Source organism: Penicillium oxalicum, chromosome III, assembly GCF_001723175.1.
Source record: "Penicillium oxalicum strain HP7-1 chromosome III, whole genome shotgun sequence".
Taxonomy (NCBI): Eukaryota; Fungi; Ascomycota; class Eurotiomycetes; order Eurotiales; family Aspergillaceae; genus Penicillium; species Penicillium oxalicum.
The window spans coordinates 3,383,070-3,403,485 of record NC_064652.1 but is presented as its reverse complement, the minus strand read 5'-3'; the positions used below and the strand labels follow the sequence as shown (position 1 = coordinate 3,403,485).

The 20,416-nt window shown below is 50.3% G+C and overlaps 5 protein-coding genes across 5 annotated transcripts; 2 read left to right on the top strand and 3 right to left on the bottom strand.

Moving 5' to 3' along the window:
- Positions 1–208: 208 nt before the first annotated feature.
- Positions 209–593, bottom strand: POX_c04582 (uncharacterized protein; the record flags this gene model as incomplete). The annotated part of the gene is made up of 2 exons (XM_050113451.1): positions 209–328; positions 378–593. The coding sequence occupies 2 exons, from the start codon at positions 591–593 to the stop codon at positions 209–211; spliced, it is 336 nt and encodes a 111-aa protein (XP_049971007.1).
- Positions 594–1,811: 1,218 nt separating this feature from the next.
- On the bottom strand, positions 1,812–2,357 carry POX_c04581 (uncharacterized protein; the record flags this gene model as incomplete). The annotated part of the gene is made up of 3 exons (XM_050113450.1): positions 1,812–1,963; positions 2,031–2,130; positions 2,184–2,357. 3 exons carry the CDS (start codon positions 2,355–2,357, stop codon positions 1,812–1,814), a joined length of 426 nt encoding a protein of 141 aa, XP_049971006.1.
- Positions 2,358–5,706: 3,349 nt separating this feature from the next.
- On the bottom strand, positions 5,707–8,618 carry POX_c04580 (Vegetative incompatibility protein HET-E-1; the record flags this gene model as incomplete). Its single annotated transcript, XM_050113449.1, has 5 exons — positions 5,707–6,167; positions 6,257–6,812; positions 6,859–8,402; positions 8,464–8,486; positions 8,548–8,618. 5 exons carry the CDS (start codon positions 8,616–8,618, stop codon positions 5,707–5,709), a joined length of 2,655 nt encoding a protein of 884 aa, XP_049971005.1.
- A 683-nt stretch (positions 8,619–9,301) lies between these two features.
- Positions 9,302–10,191, top strand: POX_c04579 (uncharacterized protein; the record flags this gene model as incomplete). Its single annotated transcript, XM_050113448.1, has 2 exons — positions 9,302–10,009; positions 10,081–10,191. The coding sequence occupies 2 exons, from the start codon at positions 9,302–9,304 to the stop codon at positions 10,189–10,191; spliced, it is 819 nt and encodes a 272-aa protein (XP_049971004.1).
- Positions 10,192–12,782: 2,591 nt separating this feature from the next.
- POX_c04578 (Vegetative incompatibility protein HET-E-1) lies at positions 12,783–16,558 on the top strand (the record flags this gene model as incomplete). Its single annotated transcript, XM_050113447.1, has 5 exons — positions 12,783–12,847; positions 12,909–12,931; positions 12,993–14,536; positions 14,583–14,840; positions 14,900–16,558. The coding sequence occupies 5 exons, from the start codon at positions 12,783–12,785 to the stop codon at positions 16,556–16,558; spliced, it is 3,549 nt and encodes a 1,182-aa protein (XP_049971003.1).
- Between the last annotated feature and the right edge of the window lie 3,858 nt (positions 16,559–20,416).

Sequence of the window (20,416 nt, the reverse complement as noted above, 5' to 3'; positions counted from 1 at the left end):
CTTCAAGGCACATGACTGCTGCTGGGCCTAGCAAACATCTGGAGAGGGCAAACTCTCTCAAGAGTACATAAGCTCAAAACACACTTTGCAGGCATATTCATCTCGTGCTACCGACGCGATTCGCTATGATTTTCCGCAATCGAGTATAACATGTACACGAACTTCCAAAACCGGGACTGAGCCGTTCAATACTCGCTGTAATCAAGCTTCATGCGGTCTTGGTTTCCCAGTAGCACCACAGAACAAGATACTGTTCCACTTCATGACCATACTCGAGGACTATCTTTCGGGTAATTTCCCTAATTGGTAGTTTCATCCAGTCTCGCGGCTGTCTAGTTTGTTAGCTATTGCACAAAATATCCAAGAAAAGGACTCACCGCATCTACGATATTATTGTAACTTGGGTCATATTGAAACAGGCTCGAATCTGAAGCCTCGGATGAGTCGGTCGAGAAATATGACAATTGATCGGTATCGGAGACAATGAATGCGCGGTCATCGCTGGTCTCTGAAGGAATATCCTCCGATGCCGTGTCGGACCCTGTAAGGCCAGATATGGTGGTAGCATTGGCACCAAGCGCTGTAGTTTCCATTTCCGTCAGCCGAAGGATTTTCCACTTCTAATCAGAAAGCTGAGCTCGCAGATCCAGAGAACACTCCGAAGGTAAGCTTGAGGGAAAGGAGAGTGCAAGTTTACGCTCTGTTTTATATGGAGCATCCATAAATCCCCGAGACTAATCAAATGAGTTTTAGGTTTCTCTCATCTATTACCCGCAGGCAAATTACGTGGGCCATCAAGCGGCTTGCCCGGGCGTTGAAGTTCCCATATTCCCGGTTTGCTCTCCCTTCGGGTAAGGGAAAGGTAAGTCTACGCTGTCTGATGGTTTATCAAAGTAAACAACGTAGTGTGTCCAGAAACTTAAGTTCGTTCATCTCAACGTAGCCATTACTTGGTCTACCAAGAGGGTGGTGAAAGAGAGTAGTGAAAGAGAGTGGTGGCGGGAATGGGGACGGATGCCGATGATCAAGATCGAGAGATGGTTGGTACGGCACAGTGTGTACAGTACTAAAGACCGAACAGTTAATTCCATTCTTGCTCCTTAGCCGTGTATAGCGTCTTAGTCTTTGAAATCCCTTCGTGGCGAGCAGCTAACGTTGACCAACACGGAGTATGGGTGAATACTCGTAGCCAATTCCTGTGCTGACCAGTCCAATTTACAAGCACGTACTGTAGGAAGTAGGCATGTTCAGAGATTGTGTGTGACCAGGGAGTACTGTACACTATGTATAAGACCACTACACATCAGCCTAGGGTACTGGCTTTCGCTCAACCCCTCTCGGCCGGTAAGGGTTCGTATTACCACTATAACCGCACGAAACGCTGGTCTCCAGGTTCAAGGCAGGAAAATATGCAATGATTTCACTCATCCCCGCGCTTCTATTGCTACAAGCGCTGGTTTTGTTCATAATGCGTGTAAAAGCCCTACTGTTGACATTGGTCACATCAGCGTAACCAATCCGGTCAGGCTCGCAGTCATCGTTAGTTACGGTACGACATACAACACGCGTAATAATTGGCTTGGGACTGACTTGAACCGTCCTGTGCCGTGCTGGAATTAGGAACTCCCGCCTGAGCGGTCGAAGAAATCCACCTTATGGCTGGCAGTTTTGTTTGCCCCTTTTACGAGTATTTTCAGACCTCCATCCCACGCCAGTCGTTTGAGATACGTATTCTGAATTCAGTGAGCTGGGAGTCGACATAAGGAATAGAAACTTACCTGTAGCAGTTCCTCCACAGAGACACTTCTCAGCTACTCCGGCAGGCGCTGAACCTCAGTGCTCCACGGATGTGGGGGTGGATTTTTCTTCATTAATTTCTCCGCAATCTCGGCCGAGGCGAGTAGTTTCAAGGTGGCCGCGTCTATCTCCGACGCTATGATCTCGCAACTACGCTCCACAGCAGCTACAGTGTGACTTTAGCATCCTACGCGTAAGGTTTGAGCAGGACGCTTGTTTCGTTATGTGCTCACCGATTTTAACTTGGCCCGACTCGGTGAGCAAGATAGTATCCGAGCTCAATTTGGGGAGTGCTTTTCCCTGGTCGCGCAAGTACTTGATTCCGTCGAGAACCTGCTGAACATAAGTAACAGTCACTCTCTCGCGGTAAGTCTCTCGAAACCTACCGGCCTGATGATCGCGGCAATTTCACTCTCAGTAATCGGACATCTCGATGCCAGAATCTCGTTAACAGAAAGCTCCGCTGGCTCCCATACCGGAATCGCATCATCTCCGATATGGTAGCATTCCAGCAGCGTTGGAAAGCTAGGATGAGAGATTTGGTTCATCGCCTCGACCATAGTAGCCGCTGACGATGACTGCTGTTTCAGTCGTTCAATGTTGACCAGTTCGGCCTTCTTAGTTCGACGATGAGCAAGGCAAATGCTGCGACCCAGGAAACCTGCATAACCAGTTCATAAGTTTGCCACGGATCCTCTGTCGTCTATCGTATCTTGGGAGGGGAAACTTTGATTGTCGGTCTTGCAGCAGGAACGGTCACCGAGTTAGGTCCGCCGTTCATTTGCTCCCCAGGCATTTGGGATAAACTAGAATCAGTTCCCAATTTGGTCCAGTTTGGTTTGTCTTCGCACCATATCGTCGGCGGTCGAACGCGTTTTGGATGGCTGGAGTTCATCCTGTATGAGTCAGCTGAGTAATGAGAACCGACAATACCTGACCCTCTCAGGCCACGAACTCCTGAGGCGGATTTGCTCATTTATATAAACCGCCCTTGATCTTAGCTTGCAGAACTTGATGCTCTCAGTTCGGTGGAATATCAGCCGTATTGGTTGAGTAACCGTTGGAAAATGTAAATCGGTAGTTCGTTTCTGATGAACAGCTATTACTGCCCCTACCGTAAAAAGCTGCGGTAAAAGGGAGCTTGTCATTTTACGAAAAAGACAGCGACGAATAGAACACAACTACGCAATCAATCTTTAGCAGCTACACTACGTTCCGACAGCACCTCGAACGAACCTTTAGCGACATTGATGCCAAGAAGACAGCTAAACGCAAATTAAAATGAATTCGACAAACTAGGTTAGCATCCGCCTATACGGCCGAGTTCATACAACTTGCAGCGATACTGCAATAGGAAGACTACGCTTTGATCCCGTACTACGACCACGGACTTAAACCCCATATCAAGAATAAACTTGCACGGATCGATCGACCAGACACTATAGAAAAACTCATCGACGTAACAGTGCGGATTAACAATCGCCTGTACGATCGATAAATAGAAAAAAGAGAAATCGAAGGATAGCGCCGAGGCACTGGCCGACCATCGCATCATCGATACGACAAACGACCAAACCGACCCATAAGGGATAGCGATCCCTATAGTCCAAAGCCAATAGAGCTCGACGCAGCGAGACTCCCAAGCAATAAAGAAAAACGACGAAGAGACAACAACTTAGGCTTTAAATATAGAAAAGCAGGACACAGGGCGCGTAAATGCAAGGAAAAGCACAATAACGCAAAGCCATAGGCGCGTGAGCGTAACGAAAAACGCAACAACGCAAGACCACAACAAATAAGGGCAACCCAGGACGGTTGGGTTCCGCCTTAGCAGCTACGAGCCACCAACGATGGCTCCGAGACGCCGCTACGTAACGGCAAGAAGGTACGCATCGCCACTACCCACGGAGGGAACTAGGCGGATACGCGGGACCAAACCACGAAGGGTAAAACCTCAGACACCTTCGACGTGTATAAAGAACGGGCGGAAGTAATGCGACGAAACACAAAGGACCTAAGACCCGAAGACTTCACAGACGATATAGTTTACCGCGGCCTAATCAGTGCAGAGCACGCGACGGAAGAATTCCCCGAGATAGATTGGGAGAATTTCGAGAGTCAAGGGTGGACCCAACACGGTCTATAGGACCCTACCGACTCCCTGGAGTTATCCTACGAAACCCAGGAAGGAGCGGGAAGGACCTCGGGAACACCAAGCGAGAACCCAGGAACTCCAGAAATCCCAGAAGCTCCACCGCAGTTCCTAGGGAAGGATACCACTGCACAGCCTCAAGAAAGAAACCCCCAAGAGGATACAGAGCAATGTCTATATAACAACCCAAGGTATGCATGCAAAGGATACGCACGACACCCCTAGCAAGATCTCAGAGCCATAGTGGGCTGTTACGACGGTAGATGCTAGGTACAAGCATCAGAAAAGGTCGAGAGAAGCCTCGAACCTAGACCTCTACGATAGGAAAAGAAACCTAATTTTACGCGGTGCTGACTGGTCACTGTGAGTCAGAACGTCCAGGGCCGAGACTTGCCTGCTATCCTAACTTCCAATCTTGAGAGAGTTTGCCCTCTCCAGATGTTTGCTAGGCCCAGCAGCGGTCATGTGTCTTGAGGGTTTTTCCCCCATCGTGGGTTTTCCCTCTCTCTCTCTTCTTCCTTCTCCCTAGACTTCCCAATCCCATTTGTCTCGCCTCCAGATTGCTTCCTTGCCTTGTAGACCTGTAGGTCTATCAAATCTCAAAACCTGGTCTCCAATCGTACCGTTGCTTCGCAAAGCCTTACTGCGGGTTGGATCCTGTTGAGTGTCTTGCAAAATGTGCCAGAAGTGCGCGCCAAGTAGGTCAATCACTAAGTGTTACCACTAAGTGAATCCCCTACCTGTAGGTTGGATTTGTCTTAGAGTTGAACCGTGGAGTGCAAAGTGCTTCAAGGTAGTAACCAAGTAACAGTGTGCAATTGATCGCGAAGAACTAAATACATGATGCTGAAACGAGTGTCCTTATATATCCAGTCCTTCCTATCACCGATGAGTCTATTGTTACGGACCTCAAAGAAGCGGGGGGCCGCAGTTATTTGAGTGACGACTGAGGACCAATCATTCTACGGACACTAGGGAATAGCGTTGTCACGTGCGTTTCGGTATACTTGGGCGTGCCCCGAGGGACCCGGGGAGGAGACATTCAGGGCAGGCGCCAGAAGCAGCCTACAGCTAACCGACACAAACGATACCCTCTTAACCCCCATCCCGGTGACATGAAATGCCCTGCGTGGTGAAACACCCGCGAGGTACCTGACAAGTGCAGCATGTTTATCCTCTAGAAACCATTCAATCGTTATTTATGAATAGAGGATACCTTAATTAGAGGATTCTTGCTATCACTGCTTTTGCAAAAGAAAGTAAATACCATGTCCCGGTGCTGAAGTACAAGACGTAATGTATTACCAGGAAATCTGCCGTGGAGGACTGGGACGCCAAGACCACCCACCATGACATCAGAGATGAGTGTGAAGAATAATTCAGCGTGAGTGTAATTTTGCGATCGCGGCCATCATCTTTTCACGCCACTAAAATGATGTAGGTTACGACAATGTTGAGTTGAGCGAAACTCTTGGCAGCGTAGAGGTACCAAGATTACAAATTGGTGAAGTTGAATACACGGGGAAATAACAATGGTGTAAATTCGTGTATGAAATATACTACGGCCGCTATATATAGAGTAGACCCACATTAAGTATGTAATAATTACGGAAGATTACCTCGCTAGGCTCGGGCCGTCGATCAGGTGATAACCGCGGTCGTCCAGAAGAAATCACTGTGCGTGGCAAGACAAGGGCTAGGTGCGATTGTCCTTTACTTCGGGTCTTAACTGGCTATTGACCATAGCCGTGAATCGCTCAGTCGGCACCCCCAGTCGCGAATCCGAAGATCAAAACACGTCCAGACGGGCAGCCAAGCACCACCGCTATTCCGGACTTTCCTACAGCCGAACTGGTCGGGCGATAGGTGGGAGGCAGCCAGAGCCAGTTCTGTGAACGCCGCGTGATCCAGAGTCTATCGAAACTGATACCGTAGCCTTGATATTCGGGGGGTTGCGGCAGTTGATTTGCACTAGGTGATTGGAGGTCTAACGCGGACACTTTAGTCGGAGGCCTAGGATTAGGTGTTGCTGAGCCACGAAGGGGAAAAATCCCAACGCTAGTGTGAAGAGAGGAGTTGGTGGTGTCGAAGGAAAGAATATTCACATAATTGCCAACATTTAGGGTTTGCAGGCAGGCCCCGGTGTGCGCATCCCAGATCTTGATCATCTTGTCCAAAGACCCGGACGCGACGCGACTGCTGTCGGGGGAGAACACCACTGAGTTGACATCATGATTATGGCCCTCCAGCGTCTGCAGGCAGTCCCCAGTGTGCGCATCCCAGATCTTGATCGCCCTGTCGGCCGACCCGGACGCGACGCGGCTGCCGTTGGGGAGAACACCACTGAGTTGACCCAGTCGCCATGGCCCTCCAGCGTCTGCAGGCAGGCCCCGGTGTGCGCATCCCAGATCTTGATCGTCTCGTCCTCCGACCCGGACGCGACGTGGCTGCTATCGGGGGAGAACACCACTGAGTTGACCCAGTCGCCATGGCCCTCTAGCGTCTGCAGGCAGGCCCCGGTGTGCGCATCCCAGATCTTGATCGTGTTATCCGAAGACCCGGACGCGACGCGGCTGCCGTCGGGGGAGAACACCACTGAGTTGACATAGCTATCATGGCCCTCCAGCGTCTGCAGGCATGCCCCGGTGTGCGCATCCCAGTCATTTCCCATTGGCGGCATCATCGTGACATCTTTGGGCCGCTCGTGCCAGAACAACTTCTTAATCAAACTCCGCGATGGACTAAATACAAGCCCACAACCGTACGCCTGTAGGGGGCTGTTCTCGATCGCCATTCGGTGGTACAGAATGAATCGATATGTATCTTGGACGAGGATGCTCAGTTTGGCTGCTGTCGGTCGTTCCTATCGCGGTGTTAGAGCAGTTCCAATTCCCGAAATGAACACATACCAATACGAGATCCTTCAGTCTCTGTATCGACATAATTCCATCCGATATGCTTCGCAGGAGGCTCAGTGCCTCGAGCCAGTAGAGACACTGCGTTCGAAGAAACGTGTCGACAGTACCACCCTCCTTGAGATCTTCGTATGATCCGCTTTCTCGTAGATGGTCGACCCAGTAGACACACGAGTATCGTGCGACTGCAAGCGGATCCGGATTAGGTGGCTGGGCTTGCTTGATAGGAGTACCCAGGGCTCCTAGGCTATACATATCCCGCCGTAACGCCTTCTTCACGACCTGGAGGGACTGCGTGAACATTCGGCGATGGGCAACCGTAGGGCCAGCCGAGAAGATACTCTGCGCGCCCTTTCCGATTAGATAGTCCTTGGCAGACTGATGCACAAAGTAGATGCTTTCGTCGCGGACCGTGAGGAACGAGCCGGTCCTCTTGATCATCGTCACAAGACTTTTCGCCTTTCCGGCGATCTCGTCAGGGAGTCCCGACACTGCCCCTAGCTCCAGTAGCTGAAGCGGCCGATAGGCCAGGGTAGCAGCTGAGAGGACCAAGTGGCAAAACTTTCGGGTTCGAGGCGCTTCCTGTTCGATCTGGTCTATCATTCGCGCATACATATCATCCAACCCTGTCGGCACTTCATCCACCACTTGCTTCACGTCCCAGCTATCAACGCCCCGAAGTTCCTGGACGACGAGCGCCACCCAGAGAAACGTTCCTTCGGCTTTCTCCTCGAGGGTCTGCTGAACATATTCCAGCAAAGTATCATCCTCCTCCAGAGACTCAAGTTCCGCTAACCGGTTCGAGATGTAAGCTCCGATGGCCAGAGACACAGCTTCGGCGTTTTCCTGCAGTTCCAGGCTCAGTATTGACTGCGAGTCGTCAAGCCTTATGCGCTGATTAACGTGGTTCCGGCTGGATATGATCCATTTGACGTGCGGTAATCCCCTTGTCTCCTGGAGAATAAGCTGTAACAGTTTATCTTGGTCCTGTACGCATTCGTCCAGAGCATCAACTATAATGTAGATCTTGTCCGTGGTACAGGCGCGCAAGATACATAAGAACATATTGCACAATGCAGCCCATGCTTCCGCACCCCCAAATTGTGGCTCCCCATTTTGATTGAACCTTTTCTGTATAAGAGAGAGAAATGATGGTTGTGTGTCCACAAGCATATAGATCAACCCACGTAAGACAGCATGAGCGTTACTCAGCTTAGGAACAGTGGCTTGACAGAAAAAGAAAGACAGGAATGTCTTGGCTTGGGAATCTGCTATTTCTATGGTCGGGTTAAGCTCGTCGATGATGCCACAGAGTAGCATTGTCTTGCCTTTACCAGGATCCCCCTTGATCCAAAGGACCTGACTGTCGTTACTGTTGTTACCGTCGCGCCAACACTGGAACTGGTGGTGGTGGAGGATCCATTCATAGGACTCTTTGAGGGGCGCCCCTCTTGTCTGGTGGATGTTTGTCTTGACGTCGCGCGGATCCGTCACTGCGAAGTATTCGCGGCAGCGATCCCTGCTTTGTCGGTCTTGGTCTTGCGAGCTTTCATGTCAGACGGAGTACCGCCAGGAGGAAAACTTGATGTTCAGACGTACCTCCGATGTTTTGAATGAAGGTGCTAAGATGGCACCAAGTTAGTAATACTCGTCAACGCGGTACAATCATCAATATCGACGTACGAATGTGTCGCAGTGCCTTCGAATTGGACATTTCCCCCATTGTTGTCCCACTGGTGCCTCCTTATCGACATGACAAGTCAACTGACCCTGGCTAAGTCCGCCGTGTAGTGAGTTGAGCGTATCTGGCAGTCGCACGGCAGTGCGCCGCTAACAGCGGAGAAATTCGGTAGGTGATAGAATTCGACCCGTCATTACCAGACCGATCAGAGACCTCTTTCCGTCTGTCTCTCGCACTTGTATGAAAAGCGGGGTCATCAGGCTGAAAGCCAATGCGGATAGCAGGGCTGACTCCATGGGTCTTGCATGTGCGAAAACCGCTATTGGATCCGTCACTGGCTCCGATGTTGTAACATAGCGCCAGCGGCAAGCATTGCAGATATCGCGCCGCTGCTGCACGTCGCCCACCAATCGCTGGCGCCCGCCCCCTACCTTAGGGCAAGCGGGTGGGGGACAGCGCTCATGCAGTGCGACAGATTGTACTGCGCCGCATCGTACTGCCACGTCGCGTCCCCGCGGTTGAAGATCGCTCCGGGCAGCGTTTCCATTGCAGGTGACAATGCCTCATTTTCCAACAAGCGAATCGCACGGACCGCTTTCCAGCCGCAAGCACCAGTGAATTTGGTGACCTCGCTCTTTGATACATAAGACCACATTACCCCAAGAATTATGCGCAAAATCCATACCGAGCTCCCCCAGGCCTATCATCATCAACCAGTCTATACATTCACACACAGACAGGCGCACTTCTACCGTGATGACGGGTGTAGAAGTTATTAGTGCGGCATCTGGGCTAGCCGGTCTTTTTACCACGATTATTACCTGGTTTGACTACATCTACATTGCCAGAAAGGCGGCCCCGCGACTTCAGTCTCTGATCGTGAAGCTTGGCAGTGCGCAGCTGAGACTAACGCGCTGGGGCCAGGCTGTCGGTCTGACAGGCTCGAATATCGAAGACGAGGAGTCGCTGAAAAGCTCGGGCTTATTCCAGCTCGACGAGGAGCAAGAGAATCAGGCTATACGGACATTTCAGATCTTGGCGACTTTTTTCGAAGAGTCCATGAAAATCTGTCATAATGAACGCAAAGGAAAGTCTGAGGATGACCCTGAAGTGAGAGCGAACGAAATGAAGCCGTTCGGCCAGGATGGCTTTAAGTGGAGTGCTATGCACCGTTACCTCCATGAGACAATGCAAAAAATCGTGCACGAGCGCAGAAACAAGATGTCAGTTCCTAGACTCTTCAAGTTCGCTATTTACGACGAGAAGCATCTCGAGAAGCTAGTCAAGGACATCAATGACCACATTGACGCACTGTACCAAATTTACACTCCGTCTGCGAGCGACGAAGAAGCGGCGGGCGGGGAGGAAATGGATAAGCTTCTCAAAGTCATGAAGGAATTGCGCTCTGCATCGGAGCGGGATCCAGTAATGAACACGGCTGTCAAGAATCTATTGGAGCAAAGAGTAAGTGGAGGTCGATCTGATTCTCCTCTCTCTAGTCTATCATCGTGTCATCGTGTTGTTAATGCAAGCAGAATGAAAACATGATCTTCAACACCACGGAGTCTACTGTCCAGAAAATAGGGCAGGATCAGCAAGGTCACTATGTAATGACGGTCGCATCTGATGCAAGCAAAAGAAGATAGCGCTGCGTTGACCAGCTGACTGCAGTTCGGAGCAGTTCATGGGATTCAGATATGTATTGAAGACAATCCGACGTTCATGCCTGCGAGTTGCTTTGTTTCGTGAATTAATAATAGAGGACTGAGCATTCTGGTCACGCTATGCCCATTTGGGCTTAAACTTAGCTTTGCTGGACTGGAAATGCGCATAAGCCCAAATTGAGGACGTCTCGAAAATCCTCGAGGTAAATTCATTACCGAGCAAAAAGTCTCGTGCTGGCCACCATGCAAATGAAATATCGAAGGAGAAGGTTGTGTAGCTGCTAGTAGGGAGCTAGAATCATCGCTAGCATTGCCCTTCTTCAGGGCGGGCATTGAAGTTTTGGCCGTCCAGTACCTATTGTGATCCATCCAAGGCCGGGTTAAGGAAGGATAACTTACTCGGTCTTAAATTATATGATAGAAACGCCCGGCTCTGTAATTACCTAAATTAGTCAGCGATTAGTTATTGGTGGACAGGTTCTTTGAAATCAAATTCCACCAGCCAGATCTAACGATTCCACCACAATCCTGAGCATACCAAACGTCATTGAATCTCTATGCGAAGCTTCGCAGCATTGTCAAAGAGGTCAAAAATATGCTGGGTTGTCGGTCCGTAGACGTGATAACCGTTGGTGTTTCCAGCAGCATCAAAATAATTGCTGCGGGTGTACAGTCATGCTTGTCTTTGCGGGACTTTTGGCAAGGATGAATCTACGTCAGCAATTAGCCTAAATTGACCGGTGAGCTTCCAAAGAGGGGTTGAATCATGCGATATGAGCATAATTTTTAACTAGATGTAAGTTACACATTGTTTAGTTATTATGAAAACAAAATTATGACTCTTAAAATCATTACTGTAGCCTTTCAACGACAGCCCGGCAACCGCCAGAGTAACTAACTTAAACATAGTCAGCCAGGGAGTTTTTTCGACCGTTGAACACCAAGAGCATCTGAACGCTCTGGGCTGAGCAGACGAAAACAATGCCGAGCAAAATTGATAGAGCGGTTTTGTTGAGAGAAAGAGCTCAATTTTTGACTTTCAACCACATTTGAACTACTGTGGAATATAGAGCCTGCAATCTTCTTAGTTACCGTTTGGCAATTCTCACCAACTGCAAGTTAAACGGTTGATTTTGGTGGAGCCCCGCATTCTGCCTTGGTTTGAGTCAATGGTCACGTGGAGTTCGGGGTCTACGCGATCCCCCGAGGAAATGAGGAAATGAAGGTTTTTCGTTCCGCCCTGGATGTGGGATCACGTAAGTTAATATCTCACGGTGCGCTAATCCTGAAGAGGCTAGCCTTGAGCTAGGCCAAGGATGGTCAGTCGGGATCACAGGGCCCAGAGTTAATGTCAAAGCATTGCGCTACGTGTCCTATAGTATTGATAACGAAGGCATTGGTTTCTGTCCACAACCGCAGTTCTCACATCTCACACACACGCTAGGTTGTTCAGTGCTCCTAAATACTAAGACTCGAGTGGTGCTTTCACCTTTCAAGGCGCGCTGTGATTCGTAAAAATATATTGAGATCAAAAAGGCTGGGGAATGCGATGAAGACTTAAAAAGTATAACAGAAAGTATTATGGAAGCAGAAACATCACCCGTCCAACATAACGGTAGACTTACTAAGGACTCGGCGTATAGGAAATTTGTCCTTTTTACCCAATGTTTCTAAGCATGGCGCGGGGGTAGATACAAGATAGCAGGTAACGAGACATTTGAGGGTGCCCTATCCGATACTTGAGACGCCATCTCAGATCACTTGGCATTCAAAAAGCAAATTAGCGCAATGACAATCAGCTTGGACCGCCAATTAGGCTCATGTAATTTTTGGATACCTGTGGCAACGTAGGAGTACTCTATAAGAGCCTATGGACGTGTGCATAAAGGCAGATATCCACCGCAGATGTTCTCTGAGCAGGTAAAATGAAACCGGAGAATTATCTTTTATGTGATCCAAGTAAGCTTTATGTCTCTCTTGCTATCTGTAATAGTCAAGGTGTCCGGAAGCGCAAGAGCGTTAGGCACCTCAGCCGCAGCTAGAAAGCAGTTCGTGCTCTCTGCGCCAGAAAATAAATCAACCTCACGTCGAAAGATCGCCCCACAGGAGAGGATGCAGGTGTGGGGGACGAGACGTGGCAATACAACGCCCCGCTGTGCAATTCATCACACTGCATGAGCGCTATTCCACCCGATTGCCCAAGGGGAAGGCCAAGGTGAAGGGGCGGGCGGCAGTGATTGGCGGGCGACGTACAGGCGACGGGCCGATATCTGCATGGCTTGCCGCTGGCGCGGCTGCAACTCGGGACCAGATGGCAACACCTGCTTCAACAGCATACAAGAGCGATGGTGTCTCCTGTCAGCCCTGCTACCCGCAGTAGCTTGCAGCCTAACGGCTTAGCCCTTTCATCCTGTGCAAGGCAGAAACATTTCTGGTTGATCTTGTAGCGAGGACTCAAATTCTGCCGCGTACCGAATTTCTCCGCTGGTAGTGGCGCACTACAGTGCGACTGCTAGATACGCTCAACTCACTATACAGCAGATCTAGCCAATATCACCTGATTTGTCATCTCGATGAGGAGGCACCAGTGGGACAACAATGGGGGAAATGTCCAATTCGAAGGCACTGCGACACATTCGTACGTCGATATTGATGATTGTACCGCGTTGACGAGTATTACTAACTTGGTGCCATCTTAGCACCTTCATTCAAAACATCGGAGGTACGTCTGAACATCAAGTTTTCCTCCTGGCGGTACTCCGTCTGACATGAAAGCTCGCAAGACCAAGACCGACAAAGCAGGGATCGCTGCCGCGAATACTTCGCAGTGACGGATCCGCGCGACGTCAAGACAAACATCCACCAGACAAGAGGGGCGCCCCTCAAAGAGTCCTATGAATGGATCCTCCACCACCACCAGTTCCAGTGTTGGCGCGACGGTAACAACAGTAACGACAGTCAGGTCCTTTGGATCAAGGGGGATCCTGGTAAAGGCAAGACAATGCTACTCTGTGGCATCATCGACGAGCTTAACCCGACCATAGAAATAGCAGATTCCCAAGCCAAGACATTCCTGTCTTTCTTTTTCTGTCAAGCCACTGTTCCTAAGCTGAGTAACGCTCATGCTGTCTTACGTGGGTTGATCTATATGCTTGTGGACACACAACCATCATTTCTCTCTCTTATACAGAAAAGGTTCAATCAAAATGGGGAGCCACAATTTGGGGGTGCGGAAGCATGGGCTGCATTGTGCAATATGTTCTTATGTATCTTGCGCGCCTGTACCACGGACAAGATCTACATTATAGTTGATGCTCTGGACGAATGCGTACAGGACCAAGATAAACTGTTACAGCTTATTCTCCAGGAGACAAGGGGATTACCGCACGTCAAATGGATCATATCCAGCCGGAACCACGTTAATCAGCGCATAAGGCTTGACGACTCGCAGTCAATACTGAGCCTGGAACTGCAGGAAAACGCCGAAGCTGTGTCTCTGGCCATCGGAGCTTACATCTCGAACCGGTTAGCGGAACTTGAGTCTCTGGAGGAGGATGATACTTTGCTGGAATATGTTCAGCAGACCCTCGAGGAGAAAGCCGAAGGAACGTTTCTCTGGGTGGCGCTCGTCGTCCAGGAACTTCGGGGCGTTGATAGCTGGGACGTGAAGCAAGTGGTGGATGAAGTGCCGACAGGGTTGGATGATATGTATGCGCGAATGATAGACCAGATCGAACAGGAAGCGCCTCGAACCCGAAAGTTTTGCCACTTGGTCCTCTCAGCTGCTACCCTGGCCTATCGGCCGCTTCAGCTACTGGAGCTAGGGGCAGTGTCGGGACTCCCTGACGAGATCGCCGGAAAGGCGAAAAGTCTTGTGACGATGATCAAGAGGACCGGCTCGTTCCTCACGGTCCGCGACGAAAGCATCTACTTTGTGCATCAGTCTGCCAAGGACTATCTAATCGGAAAGGGCGCGCAGAGTATCTTCTCGGCTGGCCCTACGGTTGCCCATCGCCGAATGTTCACGCAGTCCCTCCAGGTCGTGAAGAAGGCGTTACGGCGGGATATGTATAGCCTAGGAGCCCTGGGTACTCCTATCAAGCAAGCCCAGCCACCTAATCCGGATCCGCTTGCAGTCGCACGATACTCGTGTGTCTACTGGGTCGACCATCTACGAGAAAGCGGATCATACGAAGATCTCAAGGAGGGTGGTACTGTCGACACGTTTCTTCGAACGCAGTGTCTCTACTGGCTCGAGGCACTGAGCCTCCTGCGAAGCATATCGGATGGAATTATGTCGATACAGAGACTGAAGGATCTCGTATTGGTATGTGTTCATTTCGGGAATTGGAACTGCTCTAACACCGCGATAGGAACGACCGACAGCAGCCAAACTGAGCATCCTCGTCCAAGATACATATCGATTCATTCTGTACCACCGAATGGCGATCGAGAACAGCCCCCTACAGGCGTACGGTTGTGGGCTTGTATTTAGTCCATCGCGGAGTTTGATTAAGAAGTTGTTCTGGCACGAGCGGCCCAAAGATGTCACGATGATGCCGATAATGGGAACTGACTGGGATGCGCACACCGGGGCCTGCTTGCAGACGCTGGAGGGCCATGACTTCTTGGTCAACTCAGTGGTGTTCTCCCCCGATAGCAGCCGGGTCGCGTCCGGGTCGGCCGACAGGACGATCAAGATCTGGGATGCGCACACCGGGGCCTGCCTGCAGACGCTGAAGGGCCATGGCAGCTGGTCAGCTCAGTGGTGTTCTCCTCGGACAGCAGTCGCGTCGCGTCCGGATCTTATGACAAGACGATCAAGACCTGGGATGCGCACACCGGGGCCTGCCTGCAGACACTGGAGGGCCATGGTAGCAGGGTCACCTCAGTGGTGTTCTCCCCCGACAGCAGCCGCGTCGCGTCCGGGTCGGCCGACAGGGCGATCAAGATCTGGGATGCGCACACTGGGGACTGCCTGCAGACGCTGGAGGGCCATAATCATGATGTCAGCTCAGTGGTGTTCTCCCCCGACAGCAACCGCGTCGCGTCCGGGTCTTACGACAAGACGATCAAGATCTGGGATGCGCACACCGGGGCCTGCTTGCAGACGCTGAAGGGCCATGATCGGATAGTCACCTCAGTGGTGTTCTCGCCCAACAGCAGTCGGCTCGCGTCCGGGTCGGACGACAAGACGATCAAGATCTGGGATGCGCACACCGGGGCCTGCCTGCAGACGCTGGAGGGCCATAATGACGATGTCAACTCAGTGGTGTTCTCGCCCAAGAGCAGCCGGCTCGCGTCCGGGTCGGACGACAAGACGATCAAGATCTGGGATGCGCACACCGGGGCCTGCCTGCAGACGCTGGCGGGCCATAATGACGATGTCAAATCAGTGGTGTTCTCCTCGGACAGCAGCCTCATCGCGTCCGGGTCTAGGGACAAGATGATCAAGATCTGGGATGCGCACACCGGGGCCTGCTTGCAGACGCTGGAGGGCCATGGTAGCAGGGTCACCTTAGTGGTGTTCTCCCCCGACAGCAGCCGCGTCGCGTCCGGGTCGGCCGACAGGGCGATCAAGATCTGGGATGCGCACACTGGGGACTGCCTGCAGACGCTGGAGGGCCATAATGACGATGTCAGCTCAGTGGTGTTCTCCTACGACAGCAGCCGCGTCGCGTCCGGGTCGGCCGACAGGGCGATCAAGATCTGGGATGCGCACACTGGGGACTGCCTGCAGACGCTGGAGGGCCATAATCATGATGTCAACTCAGTGGTGTTCTCCCCCGACAGCAGTCGCGTCGCGTCCGGGTCTTTGGACAAGATGATCAAGATCTGGGATGCGCACACCGGGGCCTGCCTGCAAACCCTAAATGTTGGCAATTATGTGAATATTCTTTCCTTCGACACCACCAACTCCTCTCTTCACACTAGCGTTGGGATTTTTCCCCTTCGTGGCTCAGCAACACCTAATCCTAGGCCTCCGACTAAAGTGTCCGCGTTAGACCTCCAATCACCTAGTGCAAATCAACTGCCGCAACCCCCCGAATATCAAGGCTACGGTATCAGTTTCGATAGACTCTGGATCACGCGGCGTTCACAGAACTGGCTCTGGCTGCCTCCCACCTATCGCCCGACCAGTTCGGCTGTAGGAAAGTCCGGAATAGCGGTGGTGCTTGGCTGCCCGTCTGGACGTGTTTTGATCTTCGGATTCGCGACTGGGGTGCCGACTGAGCGATTCACGGCTATGGTCAATAGCCAGTTAAGACCCGAAGTAAAGGACAATCGCACGCAAGCCTTGTCTTGCCACGCGCAGTGGTTTCTCTGGACGGCCGTGGTCGTCACCTGATCGATGGCCTGAGCATAGCGAGTGAATCTTCCGTAATAATTACATACTTGGTGTGGGTCTACTTCCATATTTAGCCGCAGTTATATATTTCATACACCAACTTACACCATTGTTATTTTCCCGTGTATTCAACTTCATGAATTTGTAATCTTAGTACCTCTCCGCTGCCACGGGTTTCGCTCAACTCCACATTGTTGTGACTCACATCATTTTGATGGCCTGGAAAGATGATACCCGACATTACACTTGCGCAATTTTATCCCTCACACTTATCTCTGATGTCATGGTGGGTGGTCTTGGCGTCCCAGCCGTCAACGGCAGATTTCCAGGTAATACATTAGGTCTTGTACTTCAGCATTGGGACGTGGTATTTAATAGCTTTTGCAAAAGCAGTGATAGCAAGAATCATGTAATTGAGGTATCCTCTATCCACAAATAAGAATTGACTGGTTGTTAGAGGATAAATATGCTGGACTTGTCAGATACCTCGCGGGTGTTTCACCACGTAGGGCATTTCATGTCATCGGGATGGGGGTTACTCTTTGAGACGGTTAGCGCGACGCAGGAAACGGCCGCCATTTTACTAGCACCGGAATTACATCAGCAAGAAGCACCAGCTCAGATAAATTTCCATCAGGCAGAAAATTTTAACGGTAGCTCTTGCCACAGGTATAAAAAATACGTTGGTTCGCTGATTGTTTCTCGTTAGGTAGTAGGGATGAGTGGGATTCTTGGGGATTCTGGGTTCACAGAGCTGGCATTTTACGGCGCGTTTTCTTTACATACCTTACTGTGGGGTTGAATCACACAATCTACGGGAAATAATAGAAGGTAAAGTTTGAGCTTAATCTATAAAGACTTGCCGTATTATGTTCGGAACGTAAACCGTAGTTAACTACTTACGTCCCTTGCCCATCGACTAATGTCACCTACAAAGCGACATGCAATACCAATCACAAATTTTCCCTCAATAGAAAATTCCAGGTTTTGATCCACATGTATCTGGTCAAGATCTAGACGATAGGTGAGCGTAATATCACGGGTCAGCTTGAATTGAGCATTTAAACTGTCGTTGATAACATTTGTTCCTTGCTAAGCAGTGTATGTCCTCACGGCTACGTCTCGTGGTCCGCTTATCCCGAGCTGATCCGGCTCTTGTCTGTCTTTCTGCGAATGTAAGACGAGTGAGACGGTCATCTAAGCTACAGGAGGCTGTGAAACCGATTGCTCTCCCCTGAAGTCGATATAAATGAAAGAACAGCTTCCAGAGGTTAGGGATTGGTACGTCTTTGGACTGTGAACTTTCCAGCCTCTGCTGCTGTTGCATAAAATTTTCGTGACGAACGGTATCAGAAACGTCTCTTGGTGCCCTAAAACACAGCGGCCCAGGTTGGCCCAATTTGGCTTATCGATCCACATCGTCGGTGGTCGACCTGATCTCGGACGCGCGGAGTTTATCTTTGATGGGCTGTTTTCGACGTTTGGATTTCGTCTATTCCAATCCCGTCTTTGCTTGCAAGGGCAACTTAACGTGTCCTCGCCCGTGCTCAATTTTGTAGTTCACTAAAACAATTCATTCCATTTAGGTCAGTTCCGCCTGATCATCAATCGCCAGAGTGTATATTAGATATTGAAGAGGGGAATGCTCAAGGCAGTCTGATCTTACCAGACAGGTCGAGTCATAGAGGAACCAAACCAAACCCACCAGCACGCAAGTCCCGGAATCCTCCAAGGTAATCGTGTAATCCGATATCAGGAACAAAGGGCAGGAATCAAAAGGAGTGTGACATTGCAAGTGTAAGGAATCCGACTGTAAAGACTGTCCTGAATCCTCCGTCCAAACTGTTGATCAAGTATGATGATCCCAAAGATCCCGTAGCCTAGGTCTTAGATAACCTCCCTGGGCGGTCAGGCTATCAGGCATCTCTCACTACTAAACATCCACTAAGTACATGCAACCGAATCCCCCACTACAATATTTACAATTTCATCACGTTTTGTTACTATTTCTTGGAAACAGAGTGGAGTGAACCATACGGGTGCACTAATAGGATCAAGGGCGCGTCTAATTTTCTAAAGGGCCTCCTATATAGAATTTTGGATAGGGCCTTATATATGACTAATCTTGGCGGGAGATAACATCTCCTGCCTCCGGGTATCTACCTACCTGCTGCGTTCTGACACTATTTGATATATGATCATGTGACCAAGCGTCATGTTTTCTATTCCCACAAACGATAAAAAAAAGGCAATATAGTTGTAATTTGAAATCGTCGAAGCATCATAAGTCGGAAATACAAATATATAGCGTGGATGATTTTAGCTCCAAGGATGCAGGACCCAATTCGGCCAAGACCCTCTTTGCCCTATTCAGCCATTCTCTGGCCTGTTCCAGCTCTGCGTTTCCAAACCTAGTTCTGTCCCGTCCGATCGTCCCATTGTATAGTTCACGTGTCATACTGGGGACTGTCTTTTTCAGAAGCTCGCATAGAGTCGAGAAAGGGGGTTTTAGATATAGTGATAGTAGCAATCGCTGGCACTCAACCCTTTTCCATTGTCTCCCGGATTAGACATGTGAAAGTAATTCGCTTCTAGACTGTGGAAGAATTCATTCAAAACGGTGCTGTCGTCCGTCAGTCCTAGCGTGTGTATATTCCCATCTAAGAACACGTCCATCATGAAAACGGTTGGCTGTTGCACGTGTGAAAGATTTAGCTCACTTTCTTGCTGAAACTGCTGTGCAAGCAGAAGTGAGGCGTGATAGGGTTCCGGCGGCATAGTAGGTTCGGGGGTGTTTGGACTGAATCCACATCAACCTCTTCCATGGGTTCGGCCGCGGGTGGGCCACCGCTTTCCCGCCGACCGACAGTCTGTCCGTCGCCAGTTGCCATGAGGTATCGGAAGAAGGCCAAGAAGACTAATCTATGGAGAAACTCTGCCGTGACTTTTGGCGTTAACCAAGGGCGCTACAATGATTCTGCTGAAAGCGCGAATCGATCTTCCTCCACCGAATCATCAAGAGGCGTTCCACTCCTGTGTCTTACTGGGATCTTACTACTGTCCTCGCACAACGTAGGCACTGGTAGCGCACTTGACGGTTAATGGGATCCTTGGCCGAGAGGGATGCGAGATCCCTTTTGGGCAGCAAGCTAGAAGAAATGCTCCCAAAGTAGTGATCGCTCAAGATCATGAGTTAGGCTAGAAACCCTGCCATGGCGTCCATTTTCACGTTCGATGTCGACCTTGCCTCGTGAGACGCGGCGTCGATGTTCCGTCATCTCAAATCCGTACTGAAAACTAAAACGCCAGAGCTCTCAAAGTTCTGCCTTGAGCATTTCATGCCGGTGGGGTATCAGGATCGGGATGTGGATGTCGAACTGTTCACAGACACCTTTATCGATGGTGACCGTCCGTGGTAGGTCGGGAAGAAACAGCCGATGCATTACGCTCCGGCCTACCTCTAGGTAGATTCGGTCTCTGAAGAGTGTCTCCAGGGTCAGGGCGGGAAATTCTATGTTTTTCAGTCACTCCTAGGCCTCTTGACGCTGCTGAGTTGGAATATAAGGAAAGAGGTCCCCATTTTCCCAATTTCGCGACAGAAAGTTTAGGTCGCCCTGCGACGCCTTTGGCACTCGAGACTGAATCAGGCTCACGGTGACGCCGTCAATAAGACCGAGTAGCTCAGTATTCTCTTCGACAAGGGTCAAAAATATCTGACAGATGAGATTCCAGTAGCACATAATTGCCTGTGCGCTGTCAGCTTAGCCGAATCGACTCCGAGAATGGACTAGGCATACCTCGTTGCATTGCATCGCTACTACTTTATAGAGTAAGGCAATCTTCACCCCTTCCCAAATT